This window comes from Maylandia zebra, linkage group LG8 (genome assembly GCF_041146795.1).
Source record: "Maylandia zebra isolate NMK-2024a linkage group LG8, Mzebra_GT3a, whole genome shotgun sequence".
Lineage (NCBI taxonomy): Eukaryota > Metazoa > Chordata > Actinopteri > Cichliformes > Cichlidae > Maylandia > Maylandia zebra.
The window spans coordinates 3,236,624-3,257,179 of record NC_135174.1 but is presented as its reverse complement, the minus strand read 5'-3'; the positions used below and the strand labels follow the sequence as shown (position 1 = coordinate 3,257,179).

Sequence of the window (20,556 nt, the reverse complement as noted above, 5' to 3'; positions counted from 1 at the left end):
ACTTTTTTTCTGGAATTGGGGTTGGTCTTGGTCTGACTTGGAGATGCCTGGATCACCTCATCTAGCTCCTTTTGATGTGGAGGAGCAGCGCCTCTGCTCAGAGTCCCTCCCGAATGACCAAGCTCCTCACCCCATCTCTAAGCGAGAGCCCAGCCACATTATGTCTTCCTAAATACGTATCACATTGAAATAAGAATAACTGAGAAAGCTTGTCTTGATGTATACTTAAGTAAAGCTCAGTAGGTGTGCAGTCATGGAGTACTCATTTGTGAATTGTCATAAAGTAAAATATTTATTGCTTTGATTAACTGCAGAGTTGTAAATTTGATCAGAATTACAGCTTTCAGGTTGCATCTGTGATCATTATACTTCATTTATGGAAGTCTACTAGTGAAAGAAGATAGGAAAAAAAATGCACATACGATTTATTAAGCAGGTAATGTAAATCTTTAATGATGCTAATTTACTTAAATGACATCAGCATTCATTCCAATAATTAATCAACTTTGCATTCCAACAACAGTTTATAGTTCAGATTATGATGAAATTTAAGGCTTACGTTTATTCTAATACTTTACTGTCTCTAACTTAGTATGCTCCTTAATGAGTGTTACGTGTTGCAGGTTTCCATTCATATAACACAGCACACATATCAGGATCATTTCTGCATGTTTCTACTCAGTTTGTTTCAACAATAGCAACAATAAAACAACAATAACAATAAAAAGAACAAAACCTGTCTTTTCTCTCTGTATCTACTGAATCTACTTTGAAATGGAACTGGAGATTGCCGGTCGAATCAGCTCTTCCATTAATAGAGCAAGGGTGTGGCACAACTGTTTAGCCTGAAACAGATATTTAAAAATTAAATTAGACTTGAATGCAAAAATCTTTTGACAACTTCTTTGGTGATGTGTGTCCCTGACACCAAATTAGAAGTTAACCCACTGCACAAAATCATTGACAAGCATTTTGACATGTGAGTAATCATTTATTGAAAAAGTCTTTAAAGGAGAGGATTTATAACACTGGAGAAAGTGAATGGATGTTTTTTTTAATGTATTAAGGGATGCTTTGGTCAAATGTTAAAACAACTGATTGAATAAAAGATTAATTGGAAATGCCAAATTATGGAAAACAAATAGTATGAAAAACCAGCAGAAGTATCAGGACATTTTTATCCTCTAATACGACTGTGGAACACACCAAGATGCCAAACGAGGAAAATGCCTTTTTGTTCCAGAAAAATACAGAACACACACAGTGAAATAAAAACAGATCAAAAAGTCATTACCTGTTTGAGACGAATGGTGATTTTTTTGGGAGCAGCTGGATTGCCATAGTCAATGTCCACGGCTGGCACCTTGCCTTTTTTATTGGGGTGAATGGTGCGCATGAACTGAACATCAGTCAGAGGAATCCGAAACACTTGCTCCTGCATCAAACAGAGACAACAACAAAACAGCTGATATGATGTATCATACACCTTTTGGTTAGCATTAGCAGAGAGATTTGTGGCTTGACACAGGACAAATTATGCTTCAGACTGGATCTTAGACTTATTTAATGAAAAAAAAACAACACTAAACTCTATGAAAAAATCATCAAGTTCAGAAAAGAAGAACAGAAGGCAAGAGACACTCTTTAAAAGACCAGCACCTGTGTTTTGGAGTGTAGGAACAGCACTCCTTCCTGGTTGATGCAGACCACACACGGAGAAGGACAACCACGCTGGCTTACCTTCTCAGCCAGGAAAGTGTTGGATCCAAACAGGGGCAGAGAACTCAGAACCTCTGAAAAATACAGAATTTAGACAAATATTATCAACAGAGGAGGAAGAGAAAAGATGAGCTAGAGAAGAGATACTACCTACCAATGAATTGTACTTTGGCATGTTGAGGGCTAAGGGACTGCATGGCAGCAATCCGACCCTGACAGAAAGTGAGGATCTCCTCCACTTTGTTACGGAGCCCAGTCTGTGAAGGCAGGTACCCCTTTATTTCTGACCTTAAAGAGAAATGCACAAATCAGTATATACATACTGTACATTTACTAACATTACATACATGATGTTAGTGACATGTTTCAAAGAATAAAATTTGCCAGAAAGTTTTTCAAAAGTGTTTCTCTTTATTGTCCGGGAACACTGTATTCAGTGCTTACAATACAAATCAGGACACACCTACTCATTTAGTCATCAAAACTGGATAAAACCCTTTGATGGATACCAGCACAACCCTGGCAAAATCAAGTGGCCAGCATTGAACTTGGAAACGAAAACAGTGCAGTTCCTCTACTGTCTACTTGAGGCTCTAAATATGTGTCATTGCCCCCGGACTATATTACTTCTGTGTCTGTAATTTGCCACGATAAAGTTATGAATATAACTTGCTAGCCTCAATTGCTAACGTAGCACCCCACCTTCTGTCTTGACCATTTTAAGTGATGACTGCATGATATTTCTTGAGATATTTGCAATAGTTCAAATCACTGAAAAATGTAAAATATAAAACTTTTTTTTTACCCAATTATGTGTTATCAGATGGCTGTTCTAAAAAATAATAATAAATAAATTAAGTATCATCAAGTATCACACCTCTGTAAAGGAAAAACAACTTTTTATTTGTATTTTTATATTTTGAATTTAACCAAACAAAAATATGTTAATTAGTCAGATTTTTAAAGAAAGCAGAAACACACACAAGATGGAGCTCTTTGAGGCAACAACAGGTGATTAAAGGTAGTCTTTTATAAACAGTCCACTCTTAAACTGATTATTGTGACTGTGTAACTCACAGTGAGGGCTGGTCCTGCAGGCCCAGAGCCAGATGCTGCAGGGCTGACAGCATTGCTATCTGCTGGATTGTTGATGACCCTCCTGTGACAGGAGGAAGCATCAGTTGTCCGCTCAGATAGTCTGCAAGAAGCTACACACAAACACACACAAGCAGTAATGGTTAGATTAGAATAAGATTATTCAAGCTACATTCAAGTCATTATGTTACCTGTTGGTAGTGGAAATCCACATAAAGGTCATTGATAAAAGAAAGAGGCATTCTCCACATCACTCTTCTCAGCAACAAGGAGCTTGAGTTGTCCTCCACCAGAAAGTCAAACAGGTACTCCTCAAAATGAAGGGGACGCACCATCCCATCTAAGAAGTGGGGAGCAGAGGAGTAAGGAAGGGGGCAAAAATCTGTTCATCTTTTTCTTAAGTATCCACAAACATCTACACTGAAGGGACAACATAAAAGAAAAACTTGAATGCTTGAACCCTGTAGTGAGGAATCCCGTGCTTGTGCTGTTTTGTTGGGAAATGGTTGGGTTCAGTTGTTCTGCACTGTATTGGGTTTTTTTTTATATACCTTGGTGTTAAGACAATGCCTTTTTTAGGAAAAATATTTCTAATTTCAGGCAACCATGACTTTACAGTAAAAGCACCATGTGGGTACTAATATAGTGAAAACAAACAAGCATTATGAAACATTATTTTAATAATGAAAAAAAAGTAAGCAACAGTAGTAAATGTGAGCCTGTTCTACCCTTCTTTTAATTTTAATAAAATTCTTCAAATTTTAATATTATTAATATTATACATACATGCACAAATATTTATACATGAAGGTGATATGCTATGTATAGTTTTTCAAAGATTTACAAATTACCTTTTAGAAATAGGATTGCAGATGTTTTGATATATTTGCACATAATAGCTTTAAAGACACAGTACTTTAATTTGAGTTGAACTTTTTTTTCTGTGTCAGACAGAGATGTCATTATTCTGGTTTACCTTGTTGTCTAATGACAAGGATGGAGAACTCTTTGATTTCTTTGAGTTGGGTGATGCCCATTTCTTTACACAACTCCATTACCACATCTTCAGTGACCTATGTGAAGCAATAAAAATTACAGCATAGAATATTAATAATTAATAATATAAAGATGGTTTTACTGATGGATAAATAAATATGTATAAATAAATCTTACACTGAAGTTTTTTATTTGTATGGGAAATTCCACTCCTCCTGGCAGGTGGATAGGAATATAGATAGAAGTTTTGCCAGCCTGAAGAAAATGAAAACAAACTCAAAATGAGATCTGCTGAATTAATTACATTCAGTTCATTTAAGGCTTTTCTTTTTTAGCTGGGTCAGGACCCTACAACCAAGAACAGGGAGAGACCTCTGGCAGAGCCAGTATCAAGGAGGCACAGTCATCTACTGTGGCTGGATTGGGTGTCAACGGAAAGAGAAGAAAAACAAAAACATAAAAAGAACATAGAGAGAACAAGAACGACAAATGGAACAAAACATATAAACACATAGAGAGACTAAGCAAAAGTTAATGACATGCAATATTGGAGCATAGACACATGGGGAGTGAAAAAAGGGAGTGTCCAAAAAAAGCACTCCCCCAGCACTCTAAATGAATAGTAGCCTAAATAATGGCTGATTCACCTAATCAAAGTCTAAATAACAGTTTTCATATAATGAAAGCTTAATCTTAAAAGAAAAGAAAAGAAGGCATCTGTCTCCCAAAAGCCCGAGCTGGCCCTGATAGCTGAAAGCTCTGCATCTTATTCTACTTTTACAAAGTGTCAGAATCACAAATAAGTCTATAGTCTGAGAGCAAAGTCTGAAATATTCATTATTATATGATGAGGCCAGATCAATCAGAACTTTGTATTGTTTGAGTGAGTAAGTCAACTTGCCAGTATTGCTTCTATCTCGGGATATGAGGGGATATTGCGGCGACCACCAAAGCGAAGAGAGCGCTGGAGGTTATCATGACTCAAAGATGCCAGTTCTGAGGAGGACATCATATTAGTGAAGAAGCTATTGAAACATTAAATTGACATATAAGTTTTTTCCTCATCAAAACAACTTCCTCTACCATGGTATGGGTGCACATAATCCTGAGAGATGTCATCGAGGTAGCGTGTGATATAAGGCTGCAGTGTAGCAGAGCAAGGGAAAAAGCCAGCCACCACACTGAGTAGTTGCCAACCTAAGGAACAGCTGGATCTGCAGATTCAAGATCAGATAATAATTGCAAAGAATACATCAAAGAAAGAAAAATCAACGTTGAATTTTTTTGTAAATAGTGCACTGTAATTATTGCAGATATGTAGCGGTTAGTGGAAGTGAGAAGCATGAATGATCCTGAATCTGTAAGGGATTTTTAAACACTAAAGATGATGCTAAAGAGCCAATTAAAAGAAATAATAAATAAATAAAAAATAATAAAAAGGCACTATTCTCTTTTTAGCTCTTATATATTACAATCTTGCAAAACATGTAAAAGTAGAAGATGTAAAAGATGGAGGCATGTGCACTTATTATTTCCCTCGGCTTACTGTATCTATAAGGTGAACTGCCATGGCATTCACCTTTGTGAGGTCAGTGCTGTGTTGGGATGAGCCTGAGACACTGCACTTTTTTCCCACTTTAGATTGAGGTGTAATGTAACTGTAGTGTGAAACTGTACATGCCCCAAGTACAAGTACAAGAGACTGCCTAAAGCCTTTACCTTTCTTTATTTTCATCTAAAAGATAAAGACAAAACCTCCTTTATCTCTCTATGAATGTGGATTGCAAGTTATTTTTCCTTTTATGCCTGCAGAAATCATTAATTAATAAGGAATTTTATCATAATATAATCCTCAAAACAGCAATATTACCGAAGTCTCTTACTTTGTTTGTATTCCTGCTTTACTATTTGAATTACTTTTATTATTTATATTACTTATGAAAGAAAAATGACAAATTGTCCCACAAAGCATAAAAATACATCTAAGCATGACATTAATGTAAGAAAATACAAAGCTGTCATCAAATTAATAAGTTGAGAATGAAAAGCAAATAAACAATAAACACCACCTCTCGACCGAAACAATATTCTTTTTAAATATTCAATTGCAGATAAACAGAACTTACATTTATATAAAAAAATTAAACACTGCATGGTTTTCAACAATTATAGTGTTTAAGCTTTTCTCAGATCCAACATTTCACAAAGAATCTCTTATCTTACTAACACTTTTTTTGCCTTTCCATATTTGTTATTTGTTCCAGGAAAAGAAGCAGCAGGTGCATTTTGATCTTTATTTAATGGGGATAGTTTTCTGTGATATTGCTTAACAGCAAGACAGCTTGTTTAAGATGTGTCGTTGTTTTGTATTTTTCCGTATGTTTTTGTCTAAACCTTTTTGATGAACTTGGTGTTTCGGTGGTATTTATCAGAGCCGTCTTTCTAGTCGGCTCCAATAACAAGTCCCAAAGTGCTATCTTGTTGCTGTCTTGGAGGAAGACTAATAAGAGACTAATAAGACTAATAATTCATATTTTGGATTTCTAACTGACTCATAATGAAAGCATCCAGTTGTTCTTCAAGTTGACTTTTATTTTGCTAATAATGTGCTAATGTTGAAGTTGAAGCTTTGGATAACTTGTTAAAGTTCTACACTTCTGGTTAATCTTTGTCAAAATCTGATTCCATTCTACAGTTAGCACTGCAATCCTATAATTCACAATCAATAGTTTAAAAATATATTATTTACCATCTTAAAACACGGTTTTAGGAAATAGTAGAAGATGCAATATAATGTAAGCTCAGTGTCATGGTCCCTGTGCCTCCCCGGCCAGCCCAGTGTGGCCACAAGTGTTTGTTGTTTCACTCTCTCTCTGCTCTCCTCGCCTTGTGCTCTCTCTCTCTCTATCTCTCTCTCCTACCTGTCTGCCTGGGCGGAGCTCAGATTGGGCTCCCGCCCTTGGCCCACGCACCTGCAGCTGATCACGGGTGATTTGCAGTTGATCTCTGGCTCTTCTTAAGGCAGGGGCTCTGAGCTACTCGTCACTGGAATATTGAGTAACTCTTGTTAGTATCGCCTGGCTTCTTTGCGATTCTGCTGTTCCCGTGCTTGCCTTCGACTTACCCTCGTCTGTGTAAATACGTTTACCTGGATCAGCCCTTTTGTGACCCCTGGACCCCGTGAGTGAGAGTGAGCTGCTTGTGTGGAGACTGTTTGGACGAGGAGCAGAGCGAGTGCGAAGAAGTGTGTCTCCCCAGCCTGTTGATCCCCGGGACCCTGGTGTTTCCCCCCACCCCCCCTTCATGTGTATATAGCGCACCAGTGTGATTAATAAAGAGTTGTTGAACCGTGCTTTCTCAGTCTGCGCCTGAGTCCGTTCCACCGCCGTGACACTCAGTATGTATAATATTATTTATACCTGAGAATAATACCTTAAAAAGATGATTTCTGGGTTATACAGCACATGATAACTGGCTAGTGTTATGGTAGTTGAAAAGAAACATTAGAAGTTAAAGTAACTTCAAGTAACATCAGTAAATTGCATGCATTGAATAAACTTATTAATAAATGTATCATAATGTAACACAGTTATTTAAGCTATTATCAAAGCTCATCAGTTATAAGTGTAGGTAAAGCATAAGACGTGATTACTGAAAATCATGGTAAGTCTTTAATCACCTACCATTCAATGTTACTTAAGTAAAACAGAAAGTGGCAGAAAGGGCAGTGCTGGACAATCTGCCTGAACAGGTATGAATGAGCACAGTACAGTACAGCACATAACTTCATGCAAGCTCAGTCAATGTGCAATTTGTAAACAAAAGTTAAATTTGAAAAATTTAAAATCTCTTTAAGAACCCAAATCTGTTCAATCGCAGTTTACGGCTTTTAAATAGACTCTTTACTTTTGATAGGCTTACTTTTTTGGGTTGTTGGTAGTTTGCTTGATAACCTGGCAGAATATTTCATCCCTCAGCAGTTCCTTTTCCTTCCCTAGCTGAACAGAAGTGAGAGAGTCATTACTATTAAAACAAAAGTCCACCCAACTTACAGAAACTGTTTGAATATGCACTCACCAGAAGAATCTGCCTCAGACACTCTGGCTGGCTGCTGTTCTTCCTCATTGGCATGTCTCCCATGTACTCCATCATGTCTGAAAGGACAGACAAATGCGTGGATGAAGAAAGAACAGAAAAAAAGTTTCAATGTATAATACCATGTGTTATTGTGGGTACACTCACTTGTGAAACACTGAATAGATAACTCCTTGATTTCAGGGTCATTATAGAGAATGAGAGATTCCTGGATGGGAGTCTGTGTGAAAAAGACACACATCACAGTTAGCTTTTAGTTTTATTATTTCACAAAGCTTCATTAACACTGACTAGATTCAAATATGTATAATAAACATCTTGGAAATGCCATACAGTCTGAATTCATCATGTTCAACAGTTATTTTTGCCAAAGCATGGGAGTTACTCATTTGATCCACACAAAGTCTCTATAATATCCCTCAGTGTTAGAGCCATCGATGGCTTTGGAGTGGACAACGCCAAAGAATTTGTTGATTCTGGATAGAACTAGGTGTGATGATTCTAGATCATATCTATTTTATTTGTTAAAATTATGTGTCAATTACTTCTCCTCCCTTCAGAAGATTAAGACACTGTTTTGAAGTAACAAACTTCTTTGACACAATTAACGATCCACATGAATTAACTGATGCATTACATCATATATACAATTTCATGAGAAATCTGTGATTCAAACTAGAAAATTTACTATGTTCACAAATAATAAGCTGTGGCTGACAAAAGAGCTCAAGGTTTGTCTCAGTAAGAGAAAGATTGCATTTCTAAATGAAAGAAAATCATTAATAGCTTTAAATATTTGAGAACATACATCATTTAGTTTCATGGTTAATATTGACTCTATTTGCGAGAAAGTTAATCAGAGATTGTTATTAGGATGTTAAGAGGCTTTGGAGATAAAGTCTTTCCAAAACGTTGTGGCTATGTAACCTTGACTGATAAACTTGATCCTTATGTTCAGTTTCAGTCTGGTATAGCAACCTGACTGTGGCCATCAAAAACAAAGCGATTATCAGAACTGTTGTATAGCTTTATCATTGGGCCGTTTTGAGGAAAGTCTGATCTATCATTGCTGACTGTGAACACTAGAGCAGGGCGATATGACCAAAAATATTTATCACGATATACATCTGAAAATTTGCGATAACGATATAACTGACGATATAATTGACACTAGACAAACACTTTACAACTCCACAACTTTATTTGTGCAAAAAAACAAAACAAAAAACCATAAATGTATTTTCACTTCAACAAGCAGCTGTTTTTTATGTGCATTAAAGTTATATAAAACTTTAACAGTGCAAATGCAAATTCCTTGCTGACAGTTTAACCAAAAGGCATTTCCAGTGGAAACTGGCCGACATATCCTCAGCATAACCATGTAGAATATCCACAAAACTTAAAAACAGTTATACACACACAGAGCAGAGTACGTATCACTCCGCGGATTGTCGAAGCCCTAATGCTTCGACAATCCATCAAGCGGTGCGGGTTCGTAGCTTAGCAAAGTCGTACTAAAACATTTGACAGATTTTCGAGCGCCGTGTACATAAAATCGTTTCGAGGTCAGTAAACACAACCAGAGTTCATACATAAGGCACACGGGATTATAAGGGGCGCTGTCGACTTTCAGGAAAATCAAAGGATTGATTTTAAGTGTGCCGTATTTTCCAAAAAACACGGTAATAACGACGGCCCGCTAGCATGCTCTACCAAAAAAAGTGCTTTGTTGTGTATCTGACGGACGAAAGCTAAACCAGTTCCACATCAGTGAAGCTGCAGCATTTTTACAAACCAGTTCTGGTTCATCTGTTTCACTCAACGCTCCGCTTTCACCCTTCTCATTCTCCGTTGCCACCATGCTTTTTCCGCCATGTGCGTATGAAAACAAAGGCACTGTGCATGCACGTTTTACCCATATTCTATCCCCATATTTCATTTTCTTATCGTTACCCAACATTATACCGGTATTACCGTGAACGGTATGATATGGCCCAGCCCTAGTGAACACCCTCTTTATCTGGACATTGTAGGACACCTTTAGCTAGCAAAAAGATGTAGCCTATAAGGAATCATTTGTCCCAAGCATAGCTGGACTGGCCATCGGGCCCGATGGTGATTTTCCGTTTTTATGGGCTGATGGGTTTTTTTCCCATTTTTTCCCGTAACGGTATAAACACTGAAAGGTGGTGGATTGGCCAGATGAAGGGAGATGTGAAAAAATAACTCAGTTGTTTGGTGGTGGCTATTGCGGAGCTTCTACAGATTCAGTAACATTAGCAAGTGGTGGAGGCCAGCAGGCGCAACACGCTGGCAGGTGGATGACGGAAAGGCAGAAGGAGCAGAGACCGGAGGCGGTGAACTGAACTTCAGGTAAGAAGTTATGACCTGCAGTCTATCTGGGTCAGATATGAACCAAGTTTATTTTATTTTCGTTGTGCTGACTTTTTACAGTCAGTTACAATAACTCGTGCTGCGTACTAGCTAGCATGACGGAGTTTCTATACTGCTGGGCGGGTGCTATGATATTATTGATGTTGAACTTGTTTTATCTTATTTTATTTATAAGGTTAGTTATTAGAGTTTCCAACCGTCCTGTAAAAACGGAATCGTCTGGTATTCAGAGAAAATATTGCGCGTTTGGTATTGAGCTGAAAAGGAACACGGTTTGTCCCGGACTTCAGCTACAATGAAAAAGACACAAAGCTGGAGTTATTCTGTGTCTTTGCTGCACAGCTGCCTCTTCTCCTCTCTCTCTCCTGTTTCTACTTCAATCATGAAACTAAATCAGTGATCAGCTGATTGGCTTTTCTCTCGTGTTTGTTTATCGTCCACCAGAAAGAGGAAACCAGTGGATGTCGCGCTAAACAACAGCAGCACGTTTAAGCTTGATCAGCTAGAATTTATTTAATATTACTTTCTAGTATCAGCTGATGTTTGCTGGAGCCACAGCTGTAAAGCTGCTGGTCATGATGTCGGTTTGGATATGTGGCGAGAGGGAAACATGAAGATGAAACCAGGAGATGTCCTTACTGAATCATCAGAGCTGAACAGGTGATGGAGAAACAGGTTTACCTTTTAGGTGACATGAATCAGTTGAAGGAAAGTTATGAACTGTTTCTGAGAGACAAATAACACCAGGATCCTTTTTTTAAGTAGCTACCAGCTGGTAACTGTGCAGGGGCGGGTCTAGCAAAGTGTTGCCAGGGGGCCAAGTAGGGCATTAACAGGGAAAGGGGGGCACAAGGAAATACTTTTCTTCCTTATTCTCATTTAAAATGTCTCACTTTTAACAAATAATTATCTGAATCTTACTACAAACGTTTTCATCTGATGTAAAATGTATAGAAATCCATTATTGTACATAGTAATTTTTTTTAGGGTCCCATCATAATTTCTTCAGAAGTAGCTAAGTACTGTATATGATTCCAGTATTTTCCCACATTTTCTAGATACTGTACCAGTACTGTGTGTAAAATGCCATCAAAAAGTCAATTAAGTTTTATTCTTTCTCACCTGTCTTTCTGTCTCCTTTCACTTTTTAAAGGTTGCCATGTTGGAAAAAATATTTTGCCCTGCCATGCTGTTTATTGATGTGGAAAATGAATGGTTTATGAAAATATATCTAAATCTGTCATCAGTAATGATCATGTCTCACCTCTAGTCTTCTCTGTCTTAATTTCAGGTTTTCACCATGTGTTCTAGATGGTTTAGGAGGTTAACTCGACCAAGCAGTCTACTTTCGGGTACTGTTTTGAATACCAGAATAGGGAGGATGGTGTAGGTTTAGGTTTATTAGACTGATACATATATACCAACAAGACAGTGTACATCACTGTGACAACAGCGTTTGTTTTCATTCAAAGGCTTCATGGTTTTTCCTGTAATACCTGGTGGGCCCGTCTCTAGTCAAAATGCCCAGGCCGATTTTTTGTCCCAGTACAGCCCTTGTCCCAAGACCAATCAGGCATGCTGTGATGTGTTTGTTCTGTTGTATTTGTATGTGTATGTATGAATGTGCGATGATATAAAGTGATTTGACTAATTTGTTCATGGCTTGGTGAATGAAAGACAATTTTCCATTGATGTGGATAATAAAGTTATTCTATTCTATTTTCAGAGGCATATTTTACTGCAGGAAGGCATCTATTATAGGTGTGCATTAACTATTGGTTATAGCATTAGATCTAACTAATTTCGCACTAAAACATGTGGTCATATGACATCAGAGGGACTGCAACACTTACCTCTGTGTATTCAATCACTTGTGAAAAATTCCTTCCGTTGGCTGGCAGACCTGTTGTCCCCAGTCTTCGATAAACAAAGAAGGGTGGAACAAAGTTATACTTTCCATGTTATATGACCCCAAACCACTTCAGCATAGTTCACAATAATACTTAGCATACTTTTATCCTACCTGAAGTACTTCATGGCAAAGTCAGCCATCGGTGAGTTCACCTCTAAGTTGAGGACTGAGCCCTGCATTGAGCTCTGTTGTGATCTCTGGAGAGATCCATGCACCAAACCGTGGGGTGAAGCCTCTCTTCCAGGCTGCTTTGAATTACTGCTGCCCATGTGTTTGTTGATGAGAGTCTTCCTCATGCTTTTCCTCTTCTCATCTCTGTGGTTTAGATTGAGACAGTGGTAGTCTGGGGCTGCAGATGGCTTGGTGAGGTCTTCTGGAAAAAGACCAGAACGTCCTCCCTTGTTGCCAAAACGCCAGCCTGGTGAAACAGACAAATCTAATTAGACTGGAAACAATGAAAATAATATTTGTCTTAGTAACTAACATAAACATATGACTACAATTCAAGTCATGACTTTACCTGGCTCTAGCCCTTCCATTGGCAGCAGTTTGATTATATCACCCTTATTGAAGCTGAGTAGACTCTTGTCATCTGTTACAAAACTCTTCAGGGCAACTACATGGTTTGAGTCCTAAAGGGAGGAGTGAGAGATGAACTAAAATTAAAGAGGCTCTAAAGACAAGGAGACTGTGAATATAAGCTGAAAACCTTTAAAATTATAGACCATGGAATGAACTATGATTATAAAAAGAGTACCTTGATGAGTTCCTGGATGAATGACTGAATCATAGCAATGATCTGTGGAGCCCTGCGTGACTGCAACACCAGTTTTTCACTCTTCAGCTTCAGTGCCACTGTGTCTTCACCCTGAAGTTCAGCTGACAGCACCTCTGCAAAACTTTATTCATGAAGACCCACGTTAACATTTAATGCAATAACCAACAGCAACAATGAATTAAAATATCAAAGATGTAGCAAAAACGTCCATAAGGAATAGCACACGAGACCTGTGATAGTTATTACCATAGCAACTTAATCTAGCTGATGAAAACAGTGGAACAATATAGCTGCTGATATCTTGGGAGCGTGAAGTTTGGACTGTACTTGAAAGCCACATTATGAAAACGACTGACAGGCAAAGTTAACAATGTTTGTTTTCGTGGCCATGAGGTGTGTTTTTCGCTGAGCTGCAGGGGGAGAGGTGGTGTTGGCCAATTTAGGGGGCAGTTCCAGGTCAGGCTGGCATATTTTGCTAATGAGGATGATAAATAAATAAATAATATTTTAGGACAGTGATTCTCAAACTTTTCACAACAAGTACCACCTCATAAAATATATCGCTTTTAAAGTTATGGAACTTATGATCGACATAAAAGTACAGTAGTATAGGCCTATTTAAACCCATATCCAGTTTACATGAGACAATTTTATTTCTTATATGAATGTTATTCATTTTAATTGTCATAAACAGGATGTGACAAATGATAATAATAACAACTGTAGGTGGGATGTCTGGTCTTTAAGTGATGACGTATAACCCTGCTTCCGGGTCCAAACTACTGTGTTTATTAAGGCTGTTGTGTTTTTAACATGTTTTAATGCTTTGTATCTTGTTCTATTTAATCTGAACAAGCCCCTAAAAAAAGGCAGTGATCACTGTCGGCCTCTCTCAGATTTTATTACCACTATTCATTTTAAAGCCCAGTTTTTAAACCCTTACGATCTAACTACAGCCCAGCCCATGCAGCAGTATATTAATGACTAACCTCATATTGTGGATGGATTATCTCAGTTGTTCTCCTGACTGAAGTTTGGTCTGTTTACAGCACCCTGCCATGTGATTGCATTTGTCCCTAACCATCGGGAATCCTTACGTTAACTTTTATCGAGTGGAAAAAAAAGCGTATGTGGCCGAGCTGTGCATTTTAATTTTTCAGAAATCCCTCAGTCAGAACATGGTATAATTATTTAATCTTAAATATTTTTCAGAGACTTCCTGTGTACCACTAGAGGGAGCCTGCAGTTTGAGAATGACTGTTTTAGGATAATAAATAATGAACTTTACGTAGAGATAATTACGTTTTATATCATTTATTTAGCATGTATATTATGGATCCAGATGAGATTTTTTATTTTAATATTAAAAATGGATAGTATGTAGAATGTACATACACAGTGAGAAAGTATTTCAAATAAATACCCTTACTCTGTGAATTTGTGCATGCAAATGCTTACCTGTAACCTCTGAGTAGCCGGAGATGTTTGGGGTTTATCCCCAATGCCCTCACCATCTTAAGGAGACGAATCCCGCGATGAGAGACACCCAACACCTGGGCATCCCCACTGTCTGGCTGCGTACAAACAGGAGATGCTTGCAAATAAATATCTGTAAGAAGTGTAAAGTGCAATAGATTCTACTGTATTGCACTTTAAACTACACAGCTCATGACTTTAGTGTCTCAATCAAGACCCAATATCTCAATCATATACCCCTGAACATACTGTATATGTTATTATAATAAAAACATCAAAATGGGCAGAAACAATCCAGAGTAATGTTGAATCTGAATTTATCAATTGACAATCTTATTTTTCATATGGTGCAATCTTCCAGCTGATACCATGGAGATACTCAACCAATCAGAGTAATATAACCTCATGGTGAACCCTGCATACTCTACACACATTTTTCCCCATCCAATCTGTTAGGTTGAAATTGTTAAATGTTGTAATTGTGTTACTTAAATTTGTAAATCTTAGTTCAATTACTATGGGTGTTTGTGTAAACTGTGTCACAGAATAAAAGGCTGCAGGGGAAGCTCTTTCACCAAACGGACAACTTTTCTGTGCAGTTTGATACATAATCTGTCTGTGCTGCATCTGTTTGAATCATATCTATCAAACAAACTCCAATTTGTTCATGTAACAGGGAAGTCCTCTTCACACATAATGTTAATGTTAAATGTTAATTATGGAAATCCAAGGGTTTAGTGCTAGGACTAATTACGTTTTTAATGTAGCTAATTACATGGAGTATAATTGGAAGGCACAGCATAAGTTTTCATTGCTTTGCAGACGATACCCAGCTTTATCTATCCAGAATGCAGGAATTTCTTGAACACATGACGACCTGGATGACCTTAAATTTCTGGCTAGTTAGATGCCCTATTCATATGATCAATGAGGCTGACTGCTAGAATAAGATCTTATCTTAATCACATACAAAACTGTGTGTGATTGACAAAGGCTGTGTGGGAAAATCCTGGTAGATTTGCAGCTACTGAAATATTAAAACATATATAAATATATGTTGAAATATCTGCAGGACCTCTTGGTCCTCTTGGACCTCTACATGCCTGAATGCATTGAGTTGCTGCTATTTGATTGGTTGCTTAGATAGAATAACCTGAATCTGTACCTGTTTTTGAATAGTTATACTAAATAAAGGTGTGGAAGAGTGTATATTGTAGAATACAGCTGGCTAAACACACAAAGAGCAGTGAAGCTCAGAGAAGCAGCAACCGAACTCGACTGATCACAGAACGGACAGTACAGTTTGGATGTTTTTTACTTTGATTTTTTGGTCTGCTCACCTTCACAGGGAACAGACGAGTAAAGTAGTTTTCCCAGTTGTCTCGAGCTGCAATGACAATCCTCTTCTTCATGTTGTTGTCCTGGATGGTGTTTATAGTTGTTCCTATGTTGAAATTTGCTATTGTGGGTGGCAAAAATGGTGTAACTGAGTCATATTCTTTCAAGCCACTGGCGGATAATGATTGGAAAAGCAGCATTGTCGCATTAAGGTTTATGATAAACTGTCAAAATCTTACCCAGCAGATCTTTCATCTTCCTTCTCTCCTCTTTGCTGATCTTCTCGCAGCTGTCAGAGTAAGTGTCCTTGATTATCTAAAAAAAAAAAAAAAGAAGTAAAAATAGAGTATTACAGAATTCCAAACTCTGTGTGTCTACCATGTCTATCAGATATATAGATGAACAAAAGAAATATACAGACCTGTTCACACAACAGATTAAGAATATAGGGCTGGTTAAACATCTCTCTGGGGTAAAAAACCTGCACATAAAACTTGCAGTTACTAACATGGACTTACAACAACATCCATCCATCCATCCATTCGCTTCCGCTTATCTTTTTCAGGGTCGCGGGGGTGCTGGATCCTATCCCAGCTGTCATAGGGCAAGAGGCGGGGTACACCCTGGACAGGTCACCAGTCTGTCGCAGGGCTAACACACTTATAACAGCAGTACTTCAAATTCCAAGTGTAGTGAAATGCCGTTTTTAATTGCATTGTGTCATGGTTCGGGTGAGTACGGGGTTTTTCCACTCCGCTGGGCTCCACCAGCTTCCACACCTGGTTCCAATCAAGTCACCAGCATATAAGACCAGCATTCACAACAGACCAGATCTTCTGCTAACTCACGACCTACCTGGCAGTCACACTTCCCAAACTAAACTACTCACATCTCCGCCTGGATGCTGGTTCTGTCATCTGGTTGCTTCCTTTCCATCATTGGACTACACCTGCCTGCCTCCCTGCCAAGTCCCTCACTCCAAGTATATTCTGGACACTCCTCACCCAGAACCCCTTGGACACCCCCTCCTCGCATGACACTTGAACCTGCAACGCGTAAGCCCTAACCACCATAGTCTAATCCTTCAGCTGTGATTCACTAGACTGCCACTGACTACTTGTCTCCTCTCATTATAGTGACTGCGTACCTCCATCCAAGCCGCTGCCCCTTTTTCCATTCCCAGGATCCATCCATGAAATCTAGCACCTAGTCATAGCACTCAGTTTCATGTTCATAGTTTGACCTCATGGTTCTCAGTTCATAGCATTCATAGTTTCCTGCTTTGTAAGTTAACTAGGCACTGTAAATAAAGCCCGTTTTGCCTCCCTCTGTGTCTGCATTTGAGTCCACACCCACAGCCTGGCCCTCTCGGCCGTAACACATTGTCCGCTTAAATATTAACACATTTTTTACTTTTAGGCTGGACTGCTATAACAATTATTTTCTGGCTTTCTTAAAAAACGCAAATGCGTTCAATTGCTCCAGAATTGTGCAGTGAGCGTAATGACAGCAGTTGTCAGACTGCTGGCTTACTTGTGGTTCCTGAGAACAACAAGAATGGTAAGTAGAATGGGAGGCCGAGCCTTCAGCTTTTAGGCCCATCTTCTGTGGAACCAGCTACTATTCAGGAGCCAGACAGACTCTTCTGCTTTCAACATTAGGCTTAAAACTTTCCTTTTTGATAAAGCAGGTCTGGATCAGGGGACCCTAAATCCTCCCATAGTTACACTGCAATAGGCCTAGTCTGCTGGCGGCTACCCTACTGCACTGAGTGTTTTTTGTGCTTACACACCACTCTATATTTTCAGTAGTTATTATAAATGTCTGACTCTCTTGCACATTGATTATTTTGTCCTGTCTTCCGTCCATCACCCCCACCTTAATTTCGGTTCTGCTGAAGATTTCTTCCTGTTTAAAGGAAGCTTTTCCCTTCCACTGTCGTGAAGTGTTTGGTTAAAGGGGGCATATTATTGTATTACTGCGTTTTACCTTAAACACCTTGAGGCAACTGCCTGAAGGCGCTTGGGATTTGGCAGAAACAAAATTGAATTTTATGAAAGACCTTGGTCTTTCAAGAAAGGAGTTTCTCCTCTTATAACAATCTTGTTTCCACAAAACCCACTGCATCCCTATTTGATGGGTCCTTCACGATGGTAAGAAGGACCCAAAACAGTATCCATATAAGTGAACCTCCTAATTGTTTTTGTGTGCATGCAAATCTTACTTCTTTTCGCAGGAACAGTTTTCCTGGCATGTTGTAGTATGAGAAGTAAACCCCAGCAGAGAAGCGGTGGAGTTTGGACTGAATGCCTTCGTCCTCTGGCATATCATCATCTATAGTTAATACACAGTAAACTAAAGTTACTGACAAAGATACATACCCTCAGCTATATGAGGGCATATAGAGCTGTTGTCGGCCGATGCTATTTATCAGCCAAATATGTCACAGAATAATGCTGATGTATGGGGAAACATGAAGTCAGGGGACACCCACTTATTGATGGAGCAGCCATTGATGGTGGCTCAGGGATGTCCTGAAAGCCTGGGGAAGGTGGTGGGGAGTCAGGGGGAGAAGGAGGAGGGTGCTGGGGCTGCTGGGAGCTGAACAGGTCCTCCAGGGAGCGCTGTTTCTGTCTCATGCTGTTGGAGATGACTCTGCGACCCCTTGTTGATGGTGGAGATTTCTGTGGTGAACGGGTCTTTGGAGAAGGGGGTGGAGGAGGCAGCCACTGTTTCTACATACAGGAAGGATGTCAAACTGTTAAAGAATTACCTAATTAAGAGTGTAATTGCATAAACAAACAAAAAAGATTTCTAGTTATTTGTTTGTATTCTGACCTTCTGTTGTGCCACTGGTGCTTTGTTTTTAAGCTTAGCCAGAGCTTCCTCTTTGGGGTTACTCTTCTTTACAAATGATTTTGCAGGGTGTCTGCAAAGAGGAGAAAAAAGATATGTAGAAAACAAGACAATTCTATTAAGGTTTCATTTACATGCACGCTCTCAACAAGTTTTATTATGAACTGATAGAATATGAGTAAAACGAGCTAGCTTAAGATGTAAAATCTGATAAAAGGAAACAAAAAAAACATTTAAACATTTAAACATTAGTTTTACATTTTTTTTTTTAAATTCCAGGGAAAAGATACCTAAATCTCTGACTCATAATTAATACTGGCGTACAAACAAAGAGAGCAGGAGGCCTAACATCACCACCAATGCTATAGAGTGGGAAGAAGAAAACCACTGTGTGTAAGGTGGGAGACGGACAACCAGTGGGCAATCTGCAGAGAACAAAAGAGCTAAATAATATCTTTAACAGGGTTAGGTTAGTTTATACCATTGTGGTGCTTCCTCCATCACACATCCTGGATTCCATAAACTTCGACTACTTTCAGCGCTTTTCCCTTTTCCTCAACTTCCCCATAAAATGAACCCCTTCCCTATTGTAATTTTTGGCTAGGTTAAGTGACAGCAGGAGAAACTACACGAGAGCAAGGCTGCAGTCCCCGATGACATCATCCCCAAAGTTCTAAGGACCTGGGATGGTGACCCTTTTACAACCTGAGTCTGTACACAAAAAGGGAATAAACTGGCTCTATGTCCTTAGGACGCAGAGATGCAAGTGAACAGCAAAATGTCAGGGATTTTCTCTCAGTCTGTTTTAGAGAGTGCAATGTACCTCCTATGGTCTGTTAGAGGAGTAACATCAGAGCTGGCGACATCAACAGACTGAATTGGTCAGGATAGCCATGTGACTGGCTGCAAACTGGACACATTCACCAAAATTTGGTTAAAGCTCCAATTATGTTTAAAGTGATACTCAAACCTCTGACGATCTAAAATGCCTTTCCATTTCCCCCCCAACATTTATGCTGACTCATCTTTGGTAGTTTTTCATCACATGTAAGATATAAAGAATGCTCAAGCAGTATCCAGATGATTAAAGGAAACTTCAATTTCAGGCTTTAATGGAAATGTGTACACAGAGGATGAAGTGCTCAGACCTGACGGGCTGAAAGGGTTCGGGTTCTGGTTGTGGTCGGCTGTTGAACTGTTTGATGATTTCCCGAATGTTGGAAGTGGGTTCAGGTTGAGGCTTAGTGAGGGGAGTTGGGGTTGGTTTTTCTTTTGGGGGGTCAACTTCCCTTGCAGGTGGGCTTTGTGGATGTTTCACTATGGGAGACAAAACGCAGGAAATGTAAGATATAAACACTAGCAAGCCTTCCTAATATGCTGCTGATCCATAGTGGCACCAAAATAGCCTGCTGAGGTTAGAATTCTGCAGTAAAGATGCCCTGTGCCATCAGTTACCAAGTCATTAGGATCTTTTCACATGTAAGTTTTTGGCTCGGACTATTATCTGAACCAAACCCACTTTCTTTGATGGTTCAGTATTTTGGCCAATTTTCATTAAGTATGAAAGGTCATCACTGAAGCTATTGACAGGAACAATGAATTACAGTAACACATCAGTGAAGGAGGAGTTAGAGTTTGTAATTAAAATATGCTGCAACAATAATGTAAAAAGTTCAAATGCAAGTGTACAGGAGAGCAAAGAATCCTGATTAAAAAAGAAACAGCAGTATTGTAACACTGTTGCATATAAGGAGAGGTAGCCCAAATAGTAAATAATGTAAGAATAATGGTATGTTATGTCAAGTTCTTAGCTGCATGATAAAAATGCTTAAGCAAAATTAAAAACAAACAATGTAACATGCAAACAACATAAGTCTTCACTAAAATCTTCAACCTT

The 20,556-nt window shown here is 38.7% G+C and overlaps 1 protein-coding gene across 4 annotated transcripts in view; it reads right to left on the bottom strand.

The window, feature by feature from the left end:
• Positions 1-304: 304 nt before the first annotated feature.
• The window catches only part of myo15b (myosin XVB), a 40,504-nt gene continuing 20,252 nt past the window's right edge, over positions 305-20,556 (bottom strand). For all 4 annotated transcript variants that reach the window (XM_004574273.3, XM_004574274.3, XM_076887193.1 and 1 more), the window contains 25 exons: positions 19,808-19,976; positions 18,642-18,732; positions 18,298-18,538; positions 18,028-18,137; positions 16,225-16,284; positions 16,043-16,118; positions 15,806-15,924; positions 14,448-14,563; positions 12,969-13,110; positions 12,732-12,843; positions 12,323-12,629; positions 12,153-12,216; positions 8,053-8,125; positions 7,888-7,964; positions 7,732-7,808; positions 4,894-5,024; positions 4,712-4,806; positions 3,988-4,065; positions 3,791-3,887; positions 3,006-3,154; positions 2,797-2,927; positions 1,874-2,007; positions 1,660-1,793; positions 1,295-1,435; positions 305-845 (listed from right to left, as the gene is read on the bottom strand). In XM_004574273.3, the coding sequence (XP_004574330.3) occupies positions 765-845; positions 1,295-1,435; positions 1,660-1,793; positions 1,874-2,007; positions 2,797-2,927; positions 3,006-3,154; positions 3,791-3,887; positions 3,988-4,065; positions 4,712-4,806; positions 4,894-5,024; positions 7,732-7,808; positions 7,888-7,964; positions 8,053-8,125; positions 12,153-12,216; positions 12,323-12,629; positions 12,732-12,843; positions 12,969-13,110; positions 14,448-14,563; positions 15,806-15,924; positions 16,043-16,118; positions 16,225-16,284; positions 18,028-18,137; positions 18,298-18,538; positions 18,642-18,732; positions 19,808-19,976 (3,005 nt within the window). In that variant the 3' untranslated portion in view covers positions 305-764. The remainder of the gene's footprint in view (positions 846-1,294; positions 1,436-1,659; positions 1,794-1,873; positions 2,008-2,796; positions 2,928-3,005; positions 3,155-3,790; positions 3,888-3,987; positions 4,066-4,711; positions 4,807-4,893; positions 5,025-7,731; positions 7,809-7,887; positions 7,965-8,052; positions 8,126-12,152; positions 12,217-12,322; positions 12,630-12,731; positions 12,844-12,968; positions 13,111-14,447; positions 14,564-15,805; positions 15,925-16,042; positions 16,119-16,224; positions 16,285-18,027; positions 18,138-18,297; positions 18,539-18,641; positions 18,733-19,807; positions 19,977-20,556) is intronic.